The sequence below is a fragment of the Artemia sp. Qi Xiang Cuo genome, chromosome 13, assembly GCF_049724085.1.
Source record: "Artemia sp. Qi Xiang Cuo chromosome 13, ASM4972408v1, whole genome shotgun sequence".
NCBI lineage: Eukaryota > Metazoa > Arthropoda > Branchiopoda > Anostraca > Artemiidae > Artemia > Artemia sp. Qi Xiang Cuo.
Window position 1 is genome coordinate 23,511,253 of NC_142806.1, and position 23,707 is coordinate 23,534,959.

Sequence of the window (23,707 nt, forward strand, 5' to 3'; positions counted from 1 at the left end):
TAACTTATTTAAGTTTAATCATACATGTTACAAATGTGTTGCTAAATGTGTTACTAAATTTAGTTACAAATGTGTAACTAAATTTAAGTTTCATCACATACACGTTTTGCTGATCCATAAATCTAAAGATGGCTGACATCCAGATTGCAAAACTCACAGAACAAGTTTATACTTTGAACTCAGTTTAACTTTCAGTTGAAAAAACCCTGTTTTTCTTATTCAATTTCTGATCATTTTTTAAATAATGCTGGGAAATCTGGTGCCTCCTTCATAGGAATGTCCCTTCCCACAAGGAAACATCCTCCATGGAAAGGTTCTCCCCCGTAGCCCCTACTCCGACCCCCCACCCCCCATCTGAAAAAATTCCTCCTGAAAACGCCGGTATACATCCCAAAAACCAAAATTCTATGTAAACAATGGGCAAAGGTTATAACTTATAGCCCTTCCCCCAGGAACTTTGGGGGATTAATTCATCCTCAAAGACATATTAATTAAATTTCCGACTTCGCTGAACAAAATGGCAATATCAAAATTTTGATTGGATGATTTCGGGAAAAAAATTAGCGTGGGAGGGGGCCAAGTTGCCCTCCAATTTTTTGTTCACTTAAACAGGGCACTAGAAATTTCCATTTTTGGTCAAATAAACCCTCTCACAATATTCTAGGACTACTTGATGAATACAATCCCCCCAGGAAAAAACAAAACAAAAAAAACACACATCCGTGTTCATTCTTCTGGCAAAAATACAAAATTCCACATTTCTGCAGATAGGAGCTTAAAATTTCTATAGTAGGGTCCTGGGATACGCTGAATCTGACGGTGTCATTTTCATTAAAGTTCTATGACTCCTAGGGGCTGTTTTCTAATTTTTCCAAAAACAGGCAAATTTTATCAGGCGCGTGAGTTTGGATGGGTAAGACTAAACATCATGAAACTTATATAATTGAAATCAACATATTAATCTCATACTTTTGATGTATCTATTGGTATCAATATTCAGTTTTTTAGAGTTTCGGTTACTATTGAGCCGGGTCACTCCTTACTTACAGTTCGTTGCCACGAACTGTTTGATTATCGAATTTAACCAATACATTATCAGTCATTATATGACTCTCTTTTCTTAAATATTAGTTTTTTTGAAAAGAAATTATTGAAATAGCTCTTGGCTTTACTTGTTCATTTTCCATTTATATTCTTCTTTTGCATTTATTATGACAGTACCGTCTGTGTGACGTCATTTTAGCTATAAATCCATTTCAAATTGCCTGGGTATCATTTCAGCGTACAACAAAATGACGTCACTCCTCCCTTATTCAAAATGGCGTCATGTTCGGCATAAATATGACTCGAATCCCCATGCAATATAACTTAGTCGAAAAACAGCATCAGTGCATAAAAGTTGAAAAGTATGAACTTTACTAAGCTTGAATTTAACTCGTCATGCTTGCAGCATACCAATATATCACCAATGGAGGAAAATCATATTATATCTCCTGTAGTCCATGATTACTGCAGTACAAATATGAATATGATTCCTAAGTCTAGAATTAATTTGCCACACTTAAAGCATACCAATATATCACAAATACAAGACAATCTCACGATGTCTCCAGTAGTACCAAGACATCTTGAGATACAAATGAACATATATGGCCCTACTACATCTTTACCTGCAATTCTACATACACCCACCTTTGTAGCTGACCCTGTTATTCCTGTTCTTCAGAATATTGTATCTACTGTAAATCTTGGATGCAAGTTGGACTTAAAAAAGATTTGTAGTCAAGCGCGAAACGCAGAATATAATCCAAGAAAGTTTGCCGCCGTCATTATGAGGATAAAAAACCCTAAAACTACAGTATTGATGTTCAGTAGCGGAAAAATGGTGTGTACTGGAGCAAAGTCAGAAAAAGATTCTCGATTGGCTACAAGAAAATATGCAAGAATCGTACAAAAGCTGGGATTCACTGCTAAAATCTTGAATTTCAAGATTCAAAATATGGTTGGCTCCTGTAATGTCAAGTTTACAGTACGTCTAGAAGCCTTAGTCTTAGCCCTTGGAGGGGTTAGTAGATATGAACCGGAGCTTTTCCCCGGATTGATATATAGAATGGTCAAGCCCCGGGTTGTCCTTCTAATTTTTGCAAGCGGAAAAATCGTCATCACCGGTGCCAGAACTAAACAGGAAATTTACGATGCGTTTGAGATTATTTATCCTATCTTAAAAGGTGTCAAGCATTAATTATATTTGATAATTTTTATGAATTTCATTGTATTTGTATAGCTTGTATTGTGTGTTTAATAAAATGTTAACGCGGGAACACTAGTTTTTCTCTTGGATTTTTCTATAGTCATCGGCATTTTTTCCTAATCGGCCGAGTAAAAATATTTAAATATTATTATTAAACCTGGACAAGTTTCGCCATATTCACCAAGATCCTTTCTAAAAGCATTGTCCATGAGGTGAATTCTACATATTCCAGCATCAAGTTGTCGTATACTCCCAATTAACATCAATTTTTAACAATCGAGCAACAAAAACAACTTTTGTAGACATTCTGTCTATCACTACTTGCTGCAAGCAGTTTCGAAAAGGACAAACCATAATCAGTTGTTTTGGCAGGCATTTTGAAACTTCAAATCCCAAGCTATAGTGTTTCCATTTCCAATAAAACTTGTTTTCAAACATCTTTTCGCAACATGTTGGTCCCTTAAAACGAAAATTGGATTCGGATCTCCAATTCTGTTGCATATTTCAGGTGTTTGCTTTTTTCGAAAATTCCAAAATAAAATTTTATGACTACAAATTACTGTAAAATTAAAAAGGTATTGCTGATAATACTCCTAAATTTTATTTTGTTTTATTTTTAGCATAGCTCTCTTTAACCATTTTTTCGTTTTCGATAACTATGAGCTTAGTTACAACTGTAACAATGATGTAAGGATTAGATACATAGGGATTCAGAATCCCTGGCTACTTTAGTGAAGTTATTAGTCCATTTAAAGCAAGCTGAGAGAAATTTCAAACTTCTAACACAAATCTAAAATAATGAAAAGTATATCTAGAATAATGAGAAAAGTATGTCTCGAATAATAGATATTCTTTTATTCTTAATATGTAGAATTAAGAATGAGTAATAATAGTATAACAATACATAATATATCTTTATTCTGATTTACTGCTGGAAAAAGAGTTGTTAACGAATTACAAGTCAGGGGACGACTCGGCCCAATAGTTACTGAGAATCTAAATAATTGCTTACTACTGTTTACTGCTTACTACTCTGCCCATTTTTTCATTTACTTTTTTCTGAATCTTTGTTAACATACTATTTTTGTCCGCAGTAGCTCATCTTTAGTAGCAGCTAGTTTTTCAAATAAATTTGTAACAACGTTAGCCTCTGGAATTGCACTATTGTGTGATGTTGGGATGTGTTCTAAATAAATATCGGGAAAGCATTCTAATTTCCCGAATGTTGACGGAACCTTATTTTCTTTCGACAGTTTTGCTGTAACCGCATGCTGATCGTAGTCAAAAAAGGCAAGACTGTAAAACCATCTGTAGATCGTGTGTTCCGTAACAAAATACTCTAAACTGATCCAATTTGCTGATACTAATAATACGAACAGGCCATGGCGGATATCGAGCAAACTTCGCCAGTACCAAATCTCCTACTCGGAAAGACATATTATCGGAAATATAATAATATCCGAATCAAAATATTCAAATTAAAACGTAAAGTCTCCAAAATTAACTATGACTAATAGAATTCAAGGTTAATTCCTTAGTGCTTATGCTTAAATTAATCACTTGCTCGTCCAGATTAAAAAGAAACAACCATTAACTGTTCTTTCCTTTTTTCCTTTTTTTTTTACCAATGTCTATTTCCTTTGTGAAAGATGAATAATTTTCTAAATTGACGAGATAAGAATGTGTAACTTATTTAAGTTTCATCACATGCATGTTTCGCTAATCCATAAATGTAAGGATGGCTTACATCCAGATTACAAAACTCACAGAATAAGTTCATTTTTTGAACTCAGTTTAACTTTCAGTTGAAAAAACCCTGTTTTCTTATTCAATTTCTGATCATTTTTTATATAATGCTGGGAAATCTGGCGCCTTCTTCACAGGAATGTCCCTTCCCCCAAGGAAACATCCTCCGTGGAAGAGTTCTTCCACATAACCCCTACTCCCACCCTTCCCCCCCCCCTTCTGAAGAAATTTCTCCTGAAAACGCCTGTATACTTCCCTATAACCAAAATTATATGTGAACAATGGGCAAAGGTTATAACTTACAGCCCTCCCACCAGGAACTTTGGGGGATTAAGTCAGTAGTAACCTATCTATATATTTGACGATTACATTGACGGTTACAAGAATATACAGTGCAAAGGTTTGACGATTACAAGAATATACAGTGTAAAGGTTTTACGACTACAAGAATATACAGTTTCACGTGGACATTTTTAAACGCTGGCAAACCTATAAAGTGGTCAAACACGTTTTGAGAGTATGGTTGTGATTGTATAAGACAATCGGACTGGTTTTTAAGGCAACACCCATTTTTTAGGGCTAATCAGAGACAGCGGAGGTTACTCTATTTACGATAACTTGATTGGTGATTGGATTTGAATAAAAGGAGTGGTTTTTATCGCAATTATTATTAGTAAGAGAATTGAATTCAGAGAGAATAGTTTATTTGAGAGGATATTAGAAGAGAAAATGAGTGGAGCATTTACACTATTGGAGATTGATGATGGAGCCGGCAGCAGCAAAGATATACAAGTACCAAATGTGGCTGTGGAAATAACCGGATGTTGTAGACTATGCCTTGAATGGGACGATATGTATGCTAGATACGTGATATCTTTAAGCAAATTTAAGCTGGAGGAGCAATTATATTTTGCAGCGAAACTGAATGTTGTGCATTTAAATAGACTTCAGGCAGCATTAGATGCGCTAGTGAAATATATTTATAAGAACAAAATGCATCAGTGAATACTATTGTTGTAATTATGCTCAATAAAATTGTTTCTAAATCAAAGGTATTTTTCTTTCTATAGTAGACTAGCGTATATTTTTTAGAGTAGAAAAAATTCTGGTTAGTCTGAAGTTGGTTGTGAGAGTGTCAGGACTCTAGAAAATGGATAGATTTGAGAAAGAGCAAATCATGGGGAATCTAGTTCTTATGGAAAAACGTTTTATTCTAGATGATGATTTTCTAGAGCTGTCTATTCAAAAGAAGATACTTTCTCAGAGAATGCTTTTCGATATTATGAAAACTGATTTTCCATCATTAGACTATTGCATGAAGCTTCTACGTTGTGGTCCAAATGTATTTACACAATTTATTGATATATTAATCACGACACGGCAAAATGATATTGTGGATATGCTTTTAAACACTAGTTTTAATATTTTGGACTTTTTTTCATGAGAAAGATGGAGCTTAAAGATGATTTACTTCTCTCTCTCTCTCTCTCTCTCTCTCTCTCTCTCTATCCCAATCAATGTGTTGCTGTTGGTAGCTCAGTTTCATTGTGGTAGTGAGAGTGTCAACAGTGGAAAAAATGTTTTTTACGTATGCATTATTTGTACGCACACTGGGCAATTGGTCATTAAAAGAATATTCTAACGTGATTGACGATAATAATGAAAATTGCAGATTATGCAACCCGTTTAAATTGCATAGAGGATATGCTGTACAAATTAAAGGTTGTAATTCCTGTCTTGAAGAGGTGTGTGACTCTCATCGTAGAGGGCACCTTTGCTCGAATTACCACTATGATAAATGTAATCAATGGGAGAATACATACCCTGGTATGATTGGAAAGAATCCTAAGCGTGATTTTAGTTTATGGCTACGAGATTGGTATCGTCGTGGTTTTAGATTGTTCTGGAAAGAGGAGCCGGGTCAGCGATTCAACTGTTGGAACAACAAAAGAATATGGTTTCTACGTCATCGTTGTGAAGACAATGGGTATTATGATTAATAGCCCACTGATTTTTATTTGGCTGTAACGGAGTGTGATTCGCCACTCTACGACACTGTTTGTGACATTGTTTCAAATAAGCAAATTGAAACATGTGAATTATATAGAATGAATGAGAATAGTATCATTGACTATACAAAGAGATATGACAAGAGTGAAGTTACACTCTACTGTAGAAAATGTGATCCTGACATTGCAGTACATCAGGGTCAGTATACTCTGAATTCGGATAATCTACCTGCATTAGTTGTTGTCGACAAATACCTATACCTAGTAGAAGATGAAATCTAAAGAGTTGAAAAGTCGTTTTTTATCAATATTTACATTTTTTTCATTTATTAATAAACAATTTCACATGAATTTTTAGAACATTTTATTCGTAGGGCACTAAAATAAATATTAAATACGCTTGTAAGTATATTTTCCACTAGAAAGTTGTTAAATCGAGGTAAGTCAACGTAGATGCCGAGAAACTGCTTGTAGGTATAGCCACGACATCTGAACATGAAAAAGAGTAGTGCATGAAAGCCACATGTCTTAGTCGTTAAATCCTGTACTCTTCGTTGATTTTCAGTAATAGTTTTCCCACTGCTTTCAATAAAGTTGCTGATGTATGGAGTGTAGAATATATACGATAGGCCAAGAGGATCAAAAAATTCGTTATTCTTCGCTGTTTGAAAGATGCATAGCCAATGGCCTGTCTTCAGAGTCGATTGACTGCTATTAACAATGATTAGGGTATTGTTAACACTTGGAATTTTTTCAATGATGTCCGATGGTATGCAATAGGACTTGTACTGAGACATGTATGGAGCCATACTAAATACATTGATTATTTGGTTTGTGTTAATGGTGCTAGGTCTAGTAGAACACTGCCGCCGGGTGTGATTTCCCAATAGGTTTCAAATTGACGCAATGATATTAGCGTGATACTCTCTGTCAAAGCATCGGTAAATGTACACTCTAAACTTACATTCCCTGTTCGTACTATACTCATATCCTGGGTCCCTGAAAAGTCCTAAACAATTACGCCATGATTTTTTGAAAACATTGAATCGGTTATTCCATTTTCAAATAGTTGGAAGTCATGATCTAGGGATTACATGGTCAACTCGTACAAAGTTCTATAGGATTTTTTGTCAAATGATAAAGTGTACAGTGGAATACCATTCACTTTGCACACAAGGCTTGATATACCAAAAAAAATTAAAATCGTGGGGGATTCAGTCCAGGATCCAACGGCACTGCCTATCTTCACAAAGGCCAAAGCCAATTTTTATGGGATTTCTCCATTGATAAATGATGAATCACTATAGCTACGAGATCCGGTGGCAATGTGACGTTGATTGGTGATCGTATGGGGGAAAAGAAGCTTAATGTTGTTGCCATTGGCTCTTAGCTTTCCCACTGCCAATGCAACAGAGCTCATAACCTGTTGTTTTCAAACATGGAGAATTGCCGATGTGATAAAAACATTTGCATCGGGTGCTGCAGGAAGTGTTTTTCTCAAAATGAAATTCGATGGGGCTAGTTGCAACTTTATGTCAATCTTAACATTGGGGGGTAGCCATTGGGATATTTTGAATATCTTAGGATTTAACTTTCCAACCTGATGATGCTCCTTGCTCACTGCAGTAGTCAAATCGCCGTCAGCATCAACACCTGATCGATATTTATAGCCCAATGACTGTCCTCTCAACTCCTTCTTTGCCACTGGTGCAATCAACATGAATTTCAAATAGCTGGCTCTGTTGGATATGACATTGCTAATCCTATCTGATCTTCTCCTAACAAATACATTCTTTTGTTTGAATTGATTGTGCAGAATAGTTTTCGTAAGAGAGACCGTCAACAGCATTTGGAGTTGTTTTTTCTGAATTTTTCTTCACCGCAACATTTAAATCAATAAATATTGATGACAAATCAATGAAATATTCTTCATTGGAAAATATTTGAAAGTGTATATTTTTTCAAGAGGGGTTGTTGGGGGTGAAATTGTTCATAGTAGCCATACTTGACACTGACATCAACATTTTCAACATTGAACAGATTCAATGAGGAACTGATTGATGGATTTGATTCCTTCTGGGGGAGATAAGTCACCTTAAGAGGAGAAATACTTCTTTGATCTAACAGTCTTTTTCTTTTTCTTCTTCTTCTCATTGGTCTTCCTTGTTTTATTCCTCAAAGTCCCTGTTGATGTCCTTCGCTACCCGCCTGGGTGGAGACTGATGAGTGAATGACACGCACGCATCCTTTTCAATCCCTTCCCATTTTGCTGAGATTTTAATTGCTCACCAACGGCTCTTGCTGAAGATCTAATATTTTCCTTAACACTCTCCTTGAAATTCTTACCCAACCACCAGTCCTGTAGTGTTGAGGCAGCAAAATTTGATGCAGCAGGTACAAGATATTTTCTGGTAAGGGGTAGTGCAGAACGAGATAGCCTAGCAAACTAGCTACCAAGACCATAGGCAGACATTGTAGTACGTCCCTTGTAGTAGTCCAATTCATTGCCTATTTGATGTGGACTCAGAACACCAACATAGCAATCGATATCGGGACAAACAAATGGAATTCTTCTATTGTTCATTTTAGGTGTTGGTGTTGCAGACAATGGGTCGAAAATGACATGTAATCACTGCTAACCCTTTTGTTATTGCTAGAGAACCACCCAATTCACTTCTTAGTGTTAACTGACAGAGTTCCAAATACGAAGTGTTTACAGGAACATACTGAAGATGCTTTATATTATAGTGATGAACAAGTTCATGAGTTGTTTTTAGTTAAATAACACGTACTAGTGGGGTATTAGAATTAAAAACTCTCGATGTTTCCACAAAGGATGCATAGAGAAATATGCAAGAGTCCGAGGCGAAACCAGCTGGATAATCAGCAAAAATAGTTTAATCCATCCTGTAAACAGTGCCAACATTTTTCCCATTGATCATATTCTGTTTAAAGCCAAGAACGTCTCTCAGATTATCATTGAGAATAATTATTTTACTGTCAACAGGTGAGGCAATGTAAATCCTATCGTGTCCCAATGAATAATGAAAATGGAATGTACCATTCCTACGATATGAGATTTTTCTATTGATTGTACGACACAAATCTGTTATATCATCATATTCAATATATTTCAATTTTTCATGTGGATATTCGCTAGATTTAAGTGCTTCAACCCATTCATACTCGACAAAGAGTGACCAATCGAATGGTATAACTTTTATGTCAAACACACGATTCTTTCTCAGGATGTTATAGGTATTTTTGAGAATAGAGTCGACAAGAGCCACTTCATATAAACCGTCATCGAATTTGATGGCGGGGGAGAGTTTCGCCCAAAAATCACTTGTTTTATTCAAGTTGTTGTAGAGAGGATCGGAAACGTTGGACATAAATGTTACATAGAAATCATTGGGCAGTGTCAATGTCTTCAACACCGATCCAAGAATCAAAATCAGAGTTGTATCCTAGCCACCGCACAAGTAACTGTATCCTACCCCTGTGAGTACGAGTCTTTAATATCTTTTCAATTTGATAGATTTCACTATTATTTTTAACTTTTTGTTGTTCATAGTCATAAAGGCCACCGAGAATCTTTTTATCTTTGGTATCGCGCAAACGATAAATTATGGGTTTAGTGTCTAGAAGTTTTGCTACTTTAAAAAGTTCTGTGGACCACAAGTAATTCCCCTTTTCAAAAACATTGGTTGTCCTATTAATTCGAACAGTATCACCAACATTGAATTTAGTTTTCTTCTTGACAATCCTTTCATTGGAATATTGTTTAAGAAAGGTATCAATTGTATCATGATCAGAATGATGAACTTTCTTTGGGGTTGAGTTGGACAATGATCGATGAGGTCGTTTATTATAAATCAAAATGATTTATCTAAATCATGAATAAAAGCAGATGTATTTTTCAATGTGCAATATCTTGAAATTAAAAGTCGAATAGTTCTTATCAATCGTTCGCCCAATGCAGCCTTTAATGGACTATGACTATGATAGAGCAGTGTACTATATTTCACTAGTACTTTTGCAACATGGGGATTAACAAATTCACTACCATGATCCGTTTGGATTTTTTTATACGAATCCTTTTCGAGAATACTTTCTATAGCCTGAGCAACTTCAACGCCTCTCTTTGACCGCAATGGAATTGCATATGCATAACGACTATAAACACTGATTGCAAGTAGAATGTACTGGTACGGTAACTTTAACACGTAGTGTAACGTCCGCTACCCTTTTGTATACTAGTTGTGGTTGGTGATGGGGGTGATGGTGACAATATACGTTTTTGCTTTTTTCTTGCTATCAATGATGTGCTCCTCCTCGCCACCATTGTCAAGTTTCCACTAGGTGTGCTAGTATTTTCCAAGATTGATCTAAAATCTTCTTCTTCTTCATCATGTTCATATTTTAATGGTGTTGTTGTTGTTGTTGTTGTTGTTGATGCAAGTTCATTTAATTTTTTTAGAATTTGTCTATTGCTAATAAGACTTTTGGGGAAGTTTAATGTATTTAGAAAGTTGTATAGATGAGCGTAAAATGATAATAGTCCTTTACGATTTGTAACCATATCATAGATTAAATCAAGTAGATTATAGCTCTCGCCCTGAATTATAATCCCTTTCCCATTGCCATCAACTTGAATATGATCTTGACCACTTTCCATGAGATAAGTTAGGAATCGTTTACTTGTTCACGATATGAGGCGGGCATTAGATTACCAATTTTCGAGACAATTGAATTCAATTCCTCCTTCTTTAATTGTGTTCCAACAGCAGAATCCAGAGGAGATAATTTTTTTTGTGATCAATACCACTGGCCTTCGCACGATAGGGCTTATGTTTGTCCACTCTGCGAAGTGCATCTTGAAGTAAAAGCAGTTTTTTATCATCCTCAATATTCTTGTAGTCAATGAATTTACTCAGATTGTTCTCAAAGTGTTACACGGGTGAGAGAGCAAGTTTTATCTGAGTTAATTTACAGGCTTTTGCCATTCTCATTAGAGAAAATTGTTTACAAGTCCTGTAATTATTGGCAATAAAAGTTTGAAAAAGCTACCACCTACCTGAACAAGTCGTTTCTCTTTAAAATTATCTCCTTTCGGTTTAGAGGCCAATGTACGTACAATGGAGCGATGTTGCTTTGCCTGCTGCTGAACTAATTCTGGCAGTTGAACATTGCCCTCGGTCAAATTTAAACAAAGTTCAGATATTAGATTAATGAAATCATTGTCAATACCATATTTGAGTATGGCTTTTCTAAGCGAGGGTTTTGAAGTGCTTAGAACTGAAAATAAATGTCTATTTTAATGGAGTTTCTTCAGTGTCATGATAGCAACTAATAGCCTTTTTTAGTGTTCACGGGAAGATATACTGTAATTTCACTGTCAAAAATATCTTTGACCACACTCGCCGCGGGGGCCAGGTGTATTTTGATTAAGATCCAATAGGATATAGTCGTAGGGTTTATTAGTTGCCTGATTGAATGCTGAGAGCAGAAATTTAGGAGCCCTGGGATATATTTGTTTTTTGAAAGTTATTAATGAGTTAGGATCACGACCAACTTTGTAGATGATATAGTAGGTGTGGTTCAATGCAAGTGTTCGCATACATTTACTCTGATGAAAGAGATTGTGTAGAACTAGAGTAACGGAGATCTGTTCGTGATAAGAGGGAACAGTGAACAGTCTTAAGATTTCCTGGGACCATTGTTCAATAGATTCAGATAGATTCTCCGTTTAACTCAGCCCCATGCAGCTCAACTCCTGTTCAATTCATCCCTTATTTAACTCAATCATCATGAAACTCAACCTCTGCTTAGCCCAACCCTGTATATTTAACCCCCATTCAAATCAACTCCATTCAGCTTAACTTTCCCGACATCAAGATTATAAATAGAAAATGTAGTTCAGCCCTTTGTGTCGGAAGTTGTTCCATTCGAGTTGACTCGAATGGAATGGTTTTTATTCATTGGTTAATTCTTATGTAAGTTTTTTATTGTTTTCAAACATAAAGTTGTGTGACAGATTCAAACTTTAGCGTAAAGAGCGAGGTATTGAGGAGGGGACAGCCCCTTTCATATACGGAATAATTTCTGTTCGTTTTAAGTTTTAATGTCGCTCCTTACTTTCAGTTAAAAAACTTGTTTTTTTTTTATTTAATTCCTATAGAGGACAGACTGTATGCAAATATCTTATTTATTCTCACTAAGATGTACTGTAATTTCCTAATTTTTCAAATCAAGATCAAACTTTGTGGGCATTCATATATTATGTTTTGGTTATAGCTCTGGAAGTGGTGGTCTATATCAGCCATCTTTGTAAGGAAGCCAGTTTTAAAGCCTATCGTTAATTTTCGGCTGATTTTGTCTTTTCATATTGACCGCCAAAATCAAATTCAGCCCATTGGGGTTTGTGATAGTAATATCCTGAAACAAATATCTTATTTTATCTTATCAGACCTGAAGATCCCTTCTGATAGATTTGCTGATTACAAGATCGAAGAGACAACGCTCAAATCCCCCCTCCCCAAAGGCCAATTCACATTTGAATCAACACAAAGTTAATACACAGATACAAAGCTAAAGCTCTAGATCTTACATCCTACCACGTTTGGTTAAGACGAACAACATCTTTTGCATATATAATGTTAACAAGATTGTAAAAAGAAAACCTCCCCCACCTAAGAGCGGACCACAGCAAGATTTGTTCAGTATGGTTCCAAGCTAAAGGTTTCTATGCACACAAAATGTCAGAAAACCCAATGAAATTGGATTTTCACAAAAAGCAAAAACTCAGAATGCGGGATTTTGAGATCCAAATTTTAGGAATTGTTTTCTGAAGACCTAGAAGAGGTACAGAATTTCGATGTTAGGGATTCAAAATTATGCTTCCATTTTCTATAAAAGTCTGATGTTGTTTGATCCTTAAAGACATTGCTTTCTGAGTTAGGACAGTTTTGTTTCGGTTCTTATTTGGTGGGTTTGAAAATAAGAAATTAATTTTCATTCCTGCAAAATTAAAAAAAGTTTTTTAAAAGCTTCTTTTCCTTTTTGGTTCAGGGTTAACCATAACTAAGTCACTAAGGCTAGGAATAAGTTAAGACGAAAAGGTGACGTTGGGTAACAAAAAGATTGGTCAGGTAGGCAGCTTCATTTACCTTAGTTGTATTATTAGTAAAGATGGCGGGAGCAGTGAAGATGTTAAAAGTAGAATAGCCTAGGCTCAGGGAGTTTTTTCAAAGTTAAAAAAAAGTTTGAAAGAATAGGAAGATAAGTCTGCAAACCAAGATTAGAATACTAAAAGCTACAGCGATGACCGTGGTCAAATATGGCCCTGAAGCTTGGGCACTCCGAAAAGCGGATGAATGTTTGCTAGATGTTTTCCAGAGAAATTGCTTACGGATTGTTCTGGGTACCCGACTGACTGACCGTATTTCAAACAATACGCTATACGAAATATGTTGTTCGATACCGCTCCCTAGGGCTATATTGAAGGAAAGGTTGAGGTGGCTAGGGCACGTTGTGCGGTTGACATATTGTCGAAGATTGTCCCTTTCGGCCAACCCTTTAGGGCTAAATGGAAAGCAGTCGTCCTCATCTGGGGTGGGAGAACGTCATAAAGAAAGATTTAAAGAAAATGGGAACTTCCTGGGAGGGTGTAACAAGGGAGGCCTTGAATAGATTGGGATGGATAAGGATCGTGCGTAGCTGTGTCGGCCTCAGGCGGCTTGGTGCTGCGGTGAGTTGTTAGTAGTAGTAGTAGTAGTTCACAATAATGAATGGTTTTTAAATTTTCGTATCTTTTTGTTATCAAGTTACAGCTGATCCTTTATAGCCTGATTGTTATAGCAGAGCTAATCCTTTATTACAGATGCTATCAATTGTTTGGTAACTACAAGGCTCAACAATCTTGCTTTATGCCATATGATATACTAAACAACACTTAGCATGTCTGCAAACTTTTTGGGAAATGCCACCCCCTGGATCTCTCAAGGTACAACATACACGGTAAAATTCTTAGAGATTACAGATTTTCTCTCGAAATTTAGTTTGGAATATTAATTTTTAAATAAGGGAATAGTCCTAATTTTTGATCTACAATGGGGTGGGGATTGCATTTCCCCATTTTGTAATTACTACATTAAATTTGGCCAGTTCAAAGTTAGAATTTTACTCTTTACAAACACATCGAACACATTCCTTTCGCAAATGAGAAGTTTACTTTGTGTAGCATTAATATCGGGCTTATCAGATCGATTAAAAAAAAGGTTATATTGTCTCTTCAAATTTGAAAATAGTGTACTTTTCTTACATTTTTTTTAATGTATTAGCCAGTTTTTCGTCACAATTCTATGAAAAAAAATTGTAATTTAGGCGATAAACAAGAAAAAAGAAAGGTTGGTGCAATAATTTACTCTTGGATATTATAAGCTTAAAGATATCAACCAGACAAGTGCAGAAGGTCAGGATTGGAAAAAAATGTCAAAACTCAAGTGCCATTGTGCCAAGCTTGTTTCCAAGGACGATTTTTTTATTCTACTCTGAAGAAAATTTGTTCTTTCCATTTCGAAAGGATTGGAGGCTATATTTATGTACGCTATTAACTCTTAAAAAGAAAAAAATGACTTTGATCACTGGTTATATCAACTAAAAACTAAAAGAAATAAAAAGACCTATAAACAGGAAAAAGGAAAGATGTTATTTTATATTCGAATGAGATGTTATAAAAAAACTAAATGAAATCTATAAAAGATGAAAATGAAGATATTCCAAATATAATAAATTAAAAGCAGTAAATTTGAATTTATTTTCTATTTTTCAGGTGTCATTAGCAGCAAACACACGGCTTTTAATCAAATAAGAAGTAAAACTAAAGAACGGAATTGTAAGTAAATGGTCAAATAAAGTCTTCAAAAATCTGAAAACCAAAAAAATCTTTAACACTTTTATACAAAAAAATATAAATAAAACTTCTAAAAGAAGCTTCACTTGGCAAAACACACTTTCTACAGCCTAAGTTTAAAACCAAGTACGAATTCGTCACTGCTGAACCCAACGGTCGTGTTACATTGTCCAAAAAAATTAAAACTATAACTGATTGCTTGCTATAACTGAGCAGAGTTACCAGATATCTGGTTTACAATTGCACTGCCGTAAAAGCACCATTTTTCTATTGGAAATGCTCCAAGTGAAAGATTTTCCTACAGAAAAATGTGTCAATTTGAAAAATTCAATTCGCAACCCCCTCAAAAAGTGCCCAAATGGCATAAATGCGCCCCATCTGGCAGCTTTGTAAATAAGGCCTATAACGTCGTTGCCACATCTAAGGGTCATATCTGACATTACAAGTTTTTTTTAGATAATTGTAAAAGCTGTTTGCAAGCTGTTTTCAAAACGAAGATGTCTGACCGAACATACCTTGCCCAGCTTATCTCTTTTTGATACCAGCTTAGCAAACGGTTTTGGCCATAGTCACAGAACTGTAAAACGTCAGATATGGCATTTAGGCGTGCCAGCAAAACCATCAGTATTTGCAATGGAATTAGTGGCCAAGGAAAAACAAATATCCGAAAAGAGGCACTTCTTTTACGTTTTAAAAAAAAAACTAAACCCTTTAAACCAGTATTTTCCATCTGTTCTCGGGCCATGACCAACCTAGTCATTCCTAAAATTCTGTTGCTCCCCCTTGTAATATTAAAATTTTGTTATTCAAAATTTTACATGTAAAATTTTACCTGAAGGAAGCTGAAAAGGGCATTAACTTGACATTATTTTCCGGTCGTCCTCTAGGCATATTTCATGCCAAGGAAAAATATTGTCAGCGTAAAACACCTTTTATACAATGCATGATGTTATTGCAATACTATCATGTATATTTTTTCAAACGAAAAATGTTTTTTTTTTAATTAAGTCTCTGAAGTATCGTCAGCCAAAGGATGCATGTCCTGCCCTCGACCCACCAAAATAATGCCACGCCCCTTCGGTGGGGCCTGCACCCCTCGTTAGGAATCACGGCTCTGAACCAATGACAATGATCAAGATAGTGGATTGGTAAAATATAACAAGCCAAATTACAGAATAGATACTTTTCAATAAAAAAAGGTTCTTCTAAGTGGATGTGCGATGTTTGTCCATTATCCATATTTTGGCCTTAAGCCATATTTGGCCTAAGCTTATAGATCTTTGATGCAAAAAATTGATTTAACCTTTGAGTTTTGAGCTAATTTGAATTGGGAATACGCATTTTTTTTTAATCCTTATACAGTTCTTTTCCGCCATGGCCTACTTTTATAATAACAATAAGAATAAAAAAAAAATTGTCGAGTCGGTACTTGAAATTTTTAATGTTTATATCCATCGATTTATTTCTTTTCAAGCCTGAGAACCATGCAACAGCCACGTCATTACTAAGATTGAATTCTAATATGGCTAAATCTTGACTAAGAAAGTGGAAGTGGTTGCAGCATTGAGGCACCCGACACCAACATAGTAACAGGCAATCCCACCCCATTCCATTGAAGATTACTTTCCAAGTAATCCCTAAAGGCTGAAGTGATTTTACATTATTTCATCCCAACTTTATTTCGGCCGTCCAACCTTTCAATTACCCACTCAGCTGCCATCTAGCATTAGTATTCTAGAGAATACAGGCTTTCCCCATCCTGAATACACACCCAAGCCCCCTAAGCCACTATTTCATAATACATTTGTGAGTGAAATCATACCACTTACATCATGAGTTTTAGTATTAAGCATAAGGCCGAAAATTCGCCTGAAAGATTTCTCTAAAAACCATCTTAATTGCAAATAAACAATAAAGAGAAACAACAAAAAATAATGTCGATCGTGATCAATCGTTAACCTATATAGATCGTGATTCCAATACAAATCGGCTACTGTAATTCAAAAGGCGTTACGTGACATTTGTAAAACTTAGATATAAAGCCCATACTCTTAAATTATAAGTTCTACGGAATCGATTTCTCCTATTTGATTTGGTTCTTAAAGCATTCGTTTTTTTTGTTCTCTTTTCTCACTCACAGGCATAGTTGGAAGTCGGAACTTTTAAAATCAAAATTGAATAACAACCCTCTTGAAAACAAACGCGTATCCATAACTATAAAAATAACCAGACACTCTTAAGTATTTCTAATTTCCAATAGAATTTACGCTGTACAACATACTGCCTTTTGAATTACCGTCCCGAATGTAGTTGCTAAATGGTCGAAGGGCTTAAAGTCTTCCTCTTCTTTCTTCATCTCCATTGGTTAAAGCAAAGGCAGGCTTAAATTTTAATTCTGAAGTCACTGGGTCATAATAACTCAACGCTGGATTGGGCTCAGTATTGCTACAGATTCCTATCGACGTGAACCTAAAAGAAAGAGGAAAATAACTGAAAGGAAAACAATTTCTTTTTTTGAAGGGGGGGGGGCTACATGTACCTGAACATAGAAATTACAATAGTAGCTTTCGCTATTATTAAACCCATTTGATAAATTTTTCACTCATTCATTATAGAAATGCTAAAATTTTCTACAAATATGATTCTTTAAGGGGGGGGGGAATCTCTTCCACTCTTTATTTCCAGAATCTGTGTTTGTAATCTATTACATTTTTATCATGTTATTTTTCTATAATTCTTTTAGTGAGACATCAGATTGTGACACTGCTGACGTTTCCTTGGGAATCAGACTCTTGTAAATTGCTTCTAACTGCATTTTTATACCTTATTGATCTACACGGCAGGACGGCAGCACTAGTATATGGCACATTGGACGCAGGCGGCTTGTTAGCACTAACATTGCAGCATATGCAGGATTTTGCAAGGAAGCGCAATATTGGGATAAATATGAGATCAATATTACATTTCATTCAGTTTAAACTTCTATAGCCTCAATATATAAATAATAAAGACACAAGTATTGGGATAAATTTGAGAAAATTACATTTCATTCAGTTTAAACTTCTACGACCACAATATACAGGTAATAAAGATACAAGTATTTGGATAAATATGAGAAAAATATTACATTTCATTCAGTTTAAACTTCTACAACCACAATATACAATCAATAAAGATGCAAGTATTTCATCAGTCATTGCTATAAAATAAAATGGGCATCAACCCTTTCAGCATCTTTTCAACATTCAAAAGTTTCTACGATCCTCTCTGGCTTCATTAGCAAGAAAGGTTTACTGATGAAATTAAACTAACTGACTACTGATAGTTTCCTATGATTGTGGGATAAGGGAAAACAAGTGCCTAAGTGAAAACAGAAAACCCTAGCGGAACAAACAAATAATCTTGTTTCAGGAACTGAAAAGCCATTAAGCAACCAGCAGAAAATAATGTAGATTTGTCTTGGATTTATTCATTCTTTATTACTTGTATAGTGCGGTTGTAGAAGTTTAAACTGAATAAAATGTAATATTGTTCTCATATTTATCCCAAATATTGCACTTCCATGCAAATACAAAAGCCTTATTTCTTTTTCAAATATCAGTGCTTTTTATTTTTACATTGTAATCACAGTAGGTCGACTAGAAATTTTCAATCAAAACTCATATCCGATATATATATATATATATATATATATATATATATATATATATATATATATATATATATATATATATATATATATATATATATATATATATATATATATATATATATATATATATATATATATATATATATATATATATATATATATGTATATATATATATATATATATATATATATATATATATATATATATATATATATATATATATATATATATATATATATATATATATATATATATATATATATATATATATATATATATATATATATATATATATATATATATATATATATTAATATATATATTAATATATATATATATATATATATATATATATATATATATATATATATATATATATATATATATATATATATATATATATATATATATATATATATATATATATATATATATATATATATATATATATATATATATATATAGAATATATATATATATGAATATATAATTTATCAAACAGTTTGTGGTAACGAACTGTAAGTAAGGAGTGACCCCGCTAAATAGTAACCTAAACCCCAAAAAAGGATTTTGATACCAATAGGTATATCAAAAGAATAAGATTTGTATGCTGATTTCAAATATACAAGTTTCATCATCGTTCTTGAACCTTTTTTATTTTAGTTTTCTCAGTAATTTAATTTAATTTTTTTAAATGTTACGATTGTCCTAAAACGTTTATTTTTCAGTTGCTGTTATGGCTAGCAGTAAAAGTCCTTCAAATAGAACCACCAGTGGATCCTTCTTGCTGGAGTTTAAGAAAAATGGAGAAGAATTTGAAGGTCCCCATGATGAACCAAAGCTTTCTACCATAAGAACTAACTCTGACGAGCATGGTCGTAAGAGAAATGAAAAGAAGGATACTTTTGAGGGTCCCTTACATGAACACGAGCAATCAACCGTAGTAACTAACACTGAAGAGTATGGTGGCAAAAAGGATGAGACGGAAGATCCTATAGTGGTATTGATGTCATTGATAAGCCAACGCCTCAAAATACTTAGAAGGGGAGATCCTAACCCCCCCCCCTCTTAAGTTAAAGCATTATGATGAAGATGGAAAAGAAATTGATGAAGAGGAGGTGAAGAGAACTTGCCCTGACAATTGGTAAGGGGAGAATTGCCAAGGATATCAAGAAGCGGCAAGAAGCTTCAAGGAATATCAAGCAGAATTGGAGGATTCAATTCATCAGGGGTGTAAAACAACTAGGCGTTGTCCATATGGGTGGATATGTTTGCCCATCCATCAAACAGGCACCTGTGTGTGCACAGAAGCTTCTCCTGAGCCAAATGCTGAAAAGTTTAATTTATGCGAAACCAAAATGTTGAAAATACCTACCTATCCCATAGAAGTAAAGTTTGGAAATTGTGTAAATTATTTAAATGGTAGAAAAATATTTTTTTAATCGAAGAACAACTATACAAATTCATAAGGGTTTGGCCGTTAGGACAAAATCGTAATGAAAGAGGCACTTTTGAACGAGAGCATATTTATCCCATAGAGCTTATTTACGACGGATACTACATGACACGGCAGGAAATACATTTAAGCTCAACAGAAATATTAAACTCCTCTCTGCCATCGATGATTTTAACTAACAAGTTGTAATTTCAATAAAAATATTTTATGCATTACTTTGTTATATTTTTATTATTTAAGGATACGGTAGCATTTCAAACGTTTAGAAATTTTATTAAAAAGTTGGGAGATTTTTATTCTTTTGGGAAAAAATTAGAATCGGACTATCTTTTTCTTTTCTTTGAGAAAATTCAGAAGAGAATTTTATTTTCTTCCTCTTTCCCTCCACCTTTAGTAAGAATTTTTACCCAACACAATCTAAATAAAGATTAAGAATTCTTATCCAACAAAACCCATCCGGCTATGACAACCTATTTTTAATGTTATTATTTTTGCCACTTTATTAATAAGATTAAATTAATAAGAAAAATAATGTTTTTTTACGAATATATTTCAGAGGAATTTCGATTTTACATTAACCTAGTAATAAAGATTTACTTACCATTTAATATTAATCCATTCACACCATTCATCTTCACCTTCTGATTGGCATTAGAAACGAAGAACTGAAGAAGCTGCGGTGAGGAGTTACCATTGCCCAAGGAGGCATTTTGCCCAACATTCAAGCAGTCCATCTACCCGAGAAGACGAAAAAGTGGGAAAGTCTTAAGTGAATCTAACTTTGGCCCTACCCCAAATTAACCAACAGCTCTCTTAAGGGCTACAAATTAATTGAATGACACTATAGAATGTGACCACGTGGGAAGGACCTCCACCTTTAGCAAGAATTTCTACCCAACAAAATCTAAATAAAGTTTAAGAATTCTTACCCAACAAACCCCATCCGGCTATGACGAGGTATTTGTAAGCTTATTATTGTTGACACTTTATTAATAAGATTACATTAATAAGAAAAATAATGTTTTTTTTACGAATATATTTCAGAGGAATTTCGATTTTACATTAACCTAGTAATAAAGATTTACTTACCATTTAATATTAATCTATTAACATCATTCCTCGTCACCTTCAGCTCGCCATTAGAAACGACGAAGAACTGAACAAGCTTCGGTGGGGAGGGACCTGTGCACAATTAGTTGTTGATCCCTACTTTAAATAGTTACGAACACATGGGACGTCTGGCTATGTGGAAATTGATGGAGTTAAACTAATTTAGGTACTCCCCCTAATTAAACCATGCATATTGCATGGTCCCCCCCTAAACAGACTTGTACAATATCATAGTCCCACAATTGTCGGACATCCACCTTTAGCAAAAATTCTTACCCAACAAAATCTAAATAAAGTTTAAGAATTCTTACCCAACAAAACCCATCCGGCTATGACGAGGTATTTGTAAGCTTATTATTGTTGACACTTTATTAATAAGCTTACATTAATAAGACCGTAAATCCCTGTTCATTTAATTTTATTTGCACATCTCTTGTCATATTTAGTCTTTTTACCGTCTCGTATCATGTTTAGACTAGTTGATTGAGTCCGTTGATTATGAATTGAAATTATCAAGTATTTTGCTGTAAGTTAGGTTAGTTGAATTGAAGTTATCAATCATATTGCTTATGTTTCTTCAGTACTTGGGAGTTTACAAAGTGAAATTTCTTACGTACCTGCAGTGCAGTGTATAATTGAGTTTTTGTTTCTCGTCTTTGTAATTTGTTCGATTATGTGTAATGTGTTGTAATTTATTTTTTGTGTGTGTTTTTTCATTTTTAGTGATACTCCGTCTTTTGTACCTTTTTTTGACGGGTAGTAAATAAAAAATAAATAAAATATATGGTATGCTTTACCTCCCACCCCCTCTTAATGTACAAAAATATAGCCCAAATTTGTTTTTAAAATATTATACATTCATGCTATTTTATTTTACTTCATTAGCATTGACCAAACTTGACATCTTGAGCAGTATATAAAATAGTACGTTTTATACTTAAGTACCGAATTTTGGAAGCAACAATTATGACAGGGGTCAGATATAGCTCTGAAGCGTGGACGCTCTGAAAAGTGGATGAAGACTTACTATATGTTTTCCAGAGAAATTGCCTACGGTCTACGGATTGTTCTGGGTACTCGGCTGACTGACCGTATTTCAAACACTAAGCTTGAAAAGTGGGTTTCAATCCCGCTTTCTAGGGCTATAATGAGAGAAAGATTGATATGGCTAGGGCACGTTGTGTTGATGAAGGATGACAGATTACCGAAGATTGTTCTTTTTGTTCAACTTTCTAGGGCTAAACGGAAAGCAGATCTTCCGCGTTTGGAGTGGGAGGATGTCATAAAGAAAGATTTAAAGGAAATGGGAACTTCCTGGGAGAGTGTAAAGAGGGAAGCTTTGAATAGACCAGAATGGAGGAGGCGCTTGCGTAGCTGTGATGGCTTCAGACGGCTTGATGCTGCGGTGAGTTGTTAGCAGTATAAATAACCCTGAAATGGAACTTGGAGCAGCGATGCTATATGTGGGTGTTATGTGTTATTGTTATTATTATTATTATTATTATTATTATTATTATTATTATTATTATTATCTTTTCTTCAAAATAGTAATTAGACAGTGCGTCTGAAAAACTAATATCTCAGGGCGGGATAAAATTTGCATTTCTGAAGCAAAAAATAGTGCCCTTTATTTTATACGATATTATTTTACGCCGGATTTTAAAGTAGGATATTATTCTAGGCTAACGCTCATTTTGAGCGCATTTTAGGCTAACATTTAAGTGAGATTTGCTTGTTTTCAGTTTATGATTTGCAGAGCTAAATACCAGCTAACTTAATATGCTACTTGATGGCTTTACAAATGAAGTTATATTTATTGAGCGTCCATGTTTTACACATTTCAATTGAATTGATGAAAATACTTCAATTTTTGCAAATAAAGGACAGTCTGTCATTTATAAGTAGGCGCTTCTAAAACGCTGAAAGAGAACGCTCTGGCCTTTTAATGGCGTTAAAATGGCGTCTAAAAAGCAGAAAAATTAAAAAAGGCATTCTTGGCATAAAAACTGCTTCAATAAAAATTACATGTTCAAATTGTCACAACACACAAGGAATTTTGGGACACCCTCAGCGGCTTTTGTACTATAACTATGGCAGAACATCCTTGTGGCCCCTTTATTATAAAGTTAATATGAACTTTATATATTAGTATAAAAACATATATTTAAAAAGATACTAAAGTATTCAGGATATTAGAGTGAGATACTTTTTTTTACCCTTGGGCACACCATGGGTCTATGGACTCATCACACGATTTTATAAGATTTTTCTCTTATTCAATTCGATAATAAGAAGTTTTCAAAGCAGTATCACATTCCTATCATTGTTGCCAAGTTGAACCATGAAAAATTACTTTTTGTTTTTCCTCAAGTGAAAATTACCCTTGAAATTTTGAAAACTGCCTTTTTGCATCCTTATGCAGAAAATAGAACGAAATATTCGCTTCCTTCCTGAATCTTTCAAAACCGGTACCCTTGGCTTCTATTCCAATCACTGAAAATTGGTTATCAGTGATTGTACTTTTAGTGTTTTAGTGTTTCCTCCCTCTTTCCAACATTAGGCAAATTT

The 23,707-nt window shown here is 34.4% G+C and overlaps 2 protein-coding genes across 2 annotated transcripts in view; one reads left to right on the top strand and one right to left on the bottom strand.

Moving 5' to 3' along the window:
- Positions 1 to 23,707, bottom strand: part of LOC148945093 (uncharacterized) — a 49,589-nt gene that overhangs the window by 17,200 nt on the left and 8,682 nt on the right. The window lies entirely within an intron of this gene.
- On the top strand, positions 1,357 to 2,242 carry LOC148945094 (uncharacterized). The gene has a single exon (XM_089098626.1). It carries the CDS (start codon positions 1,409 to 1,411, stop codon positions 2,240 to 2,242), a length of 834 nt encoding a protein of 277 aa, XP_088954752.1. The 5' UTR covers positions 1,357 to 1,408.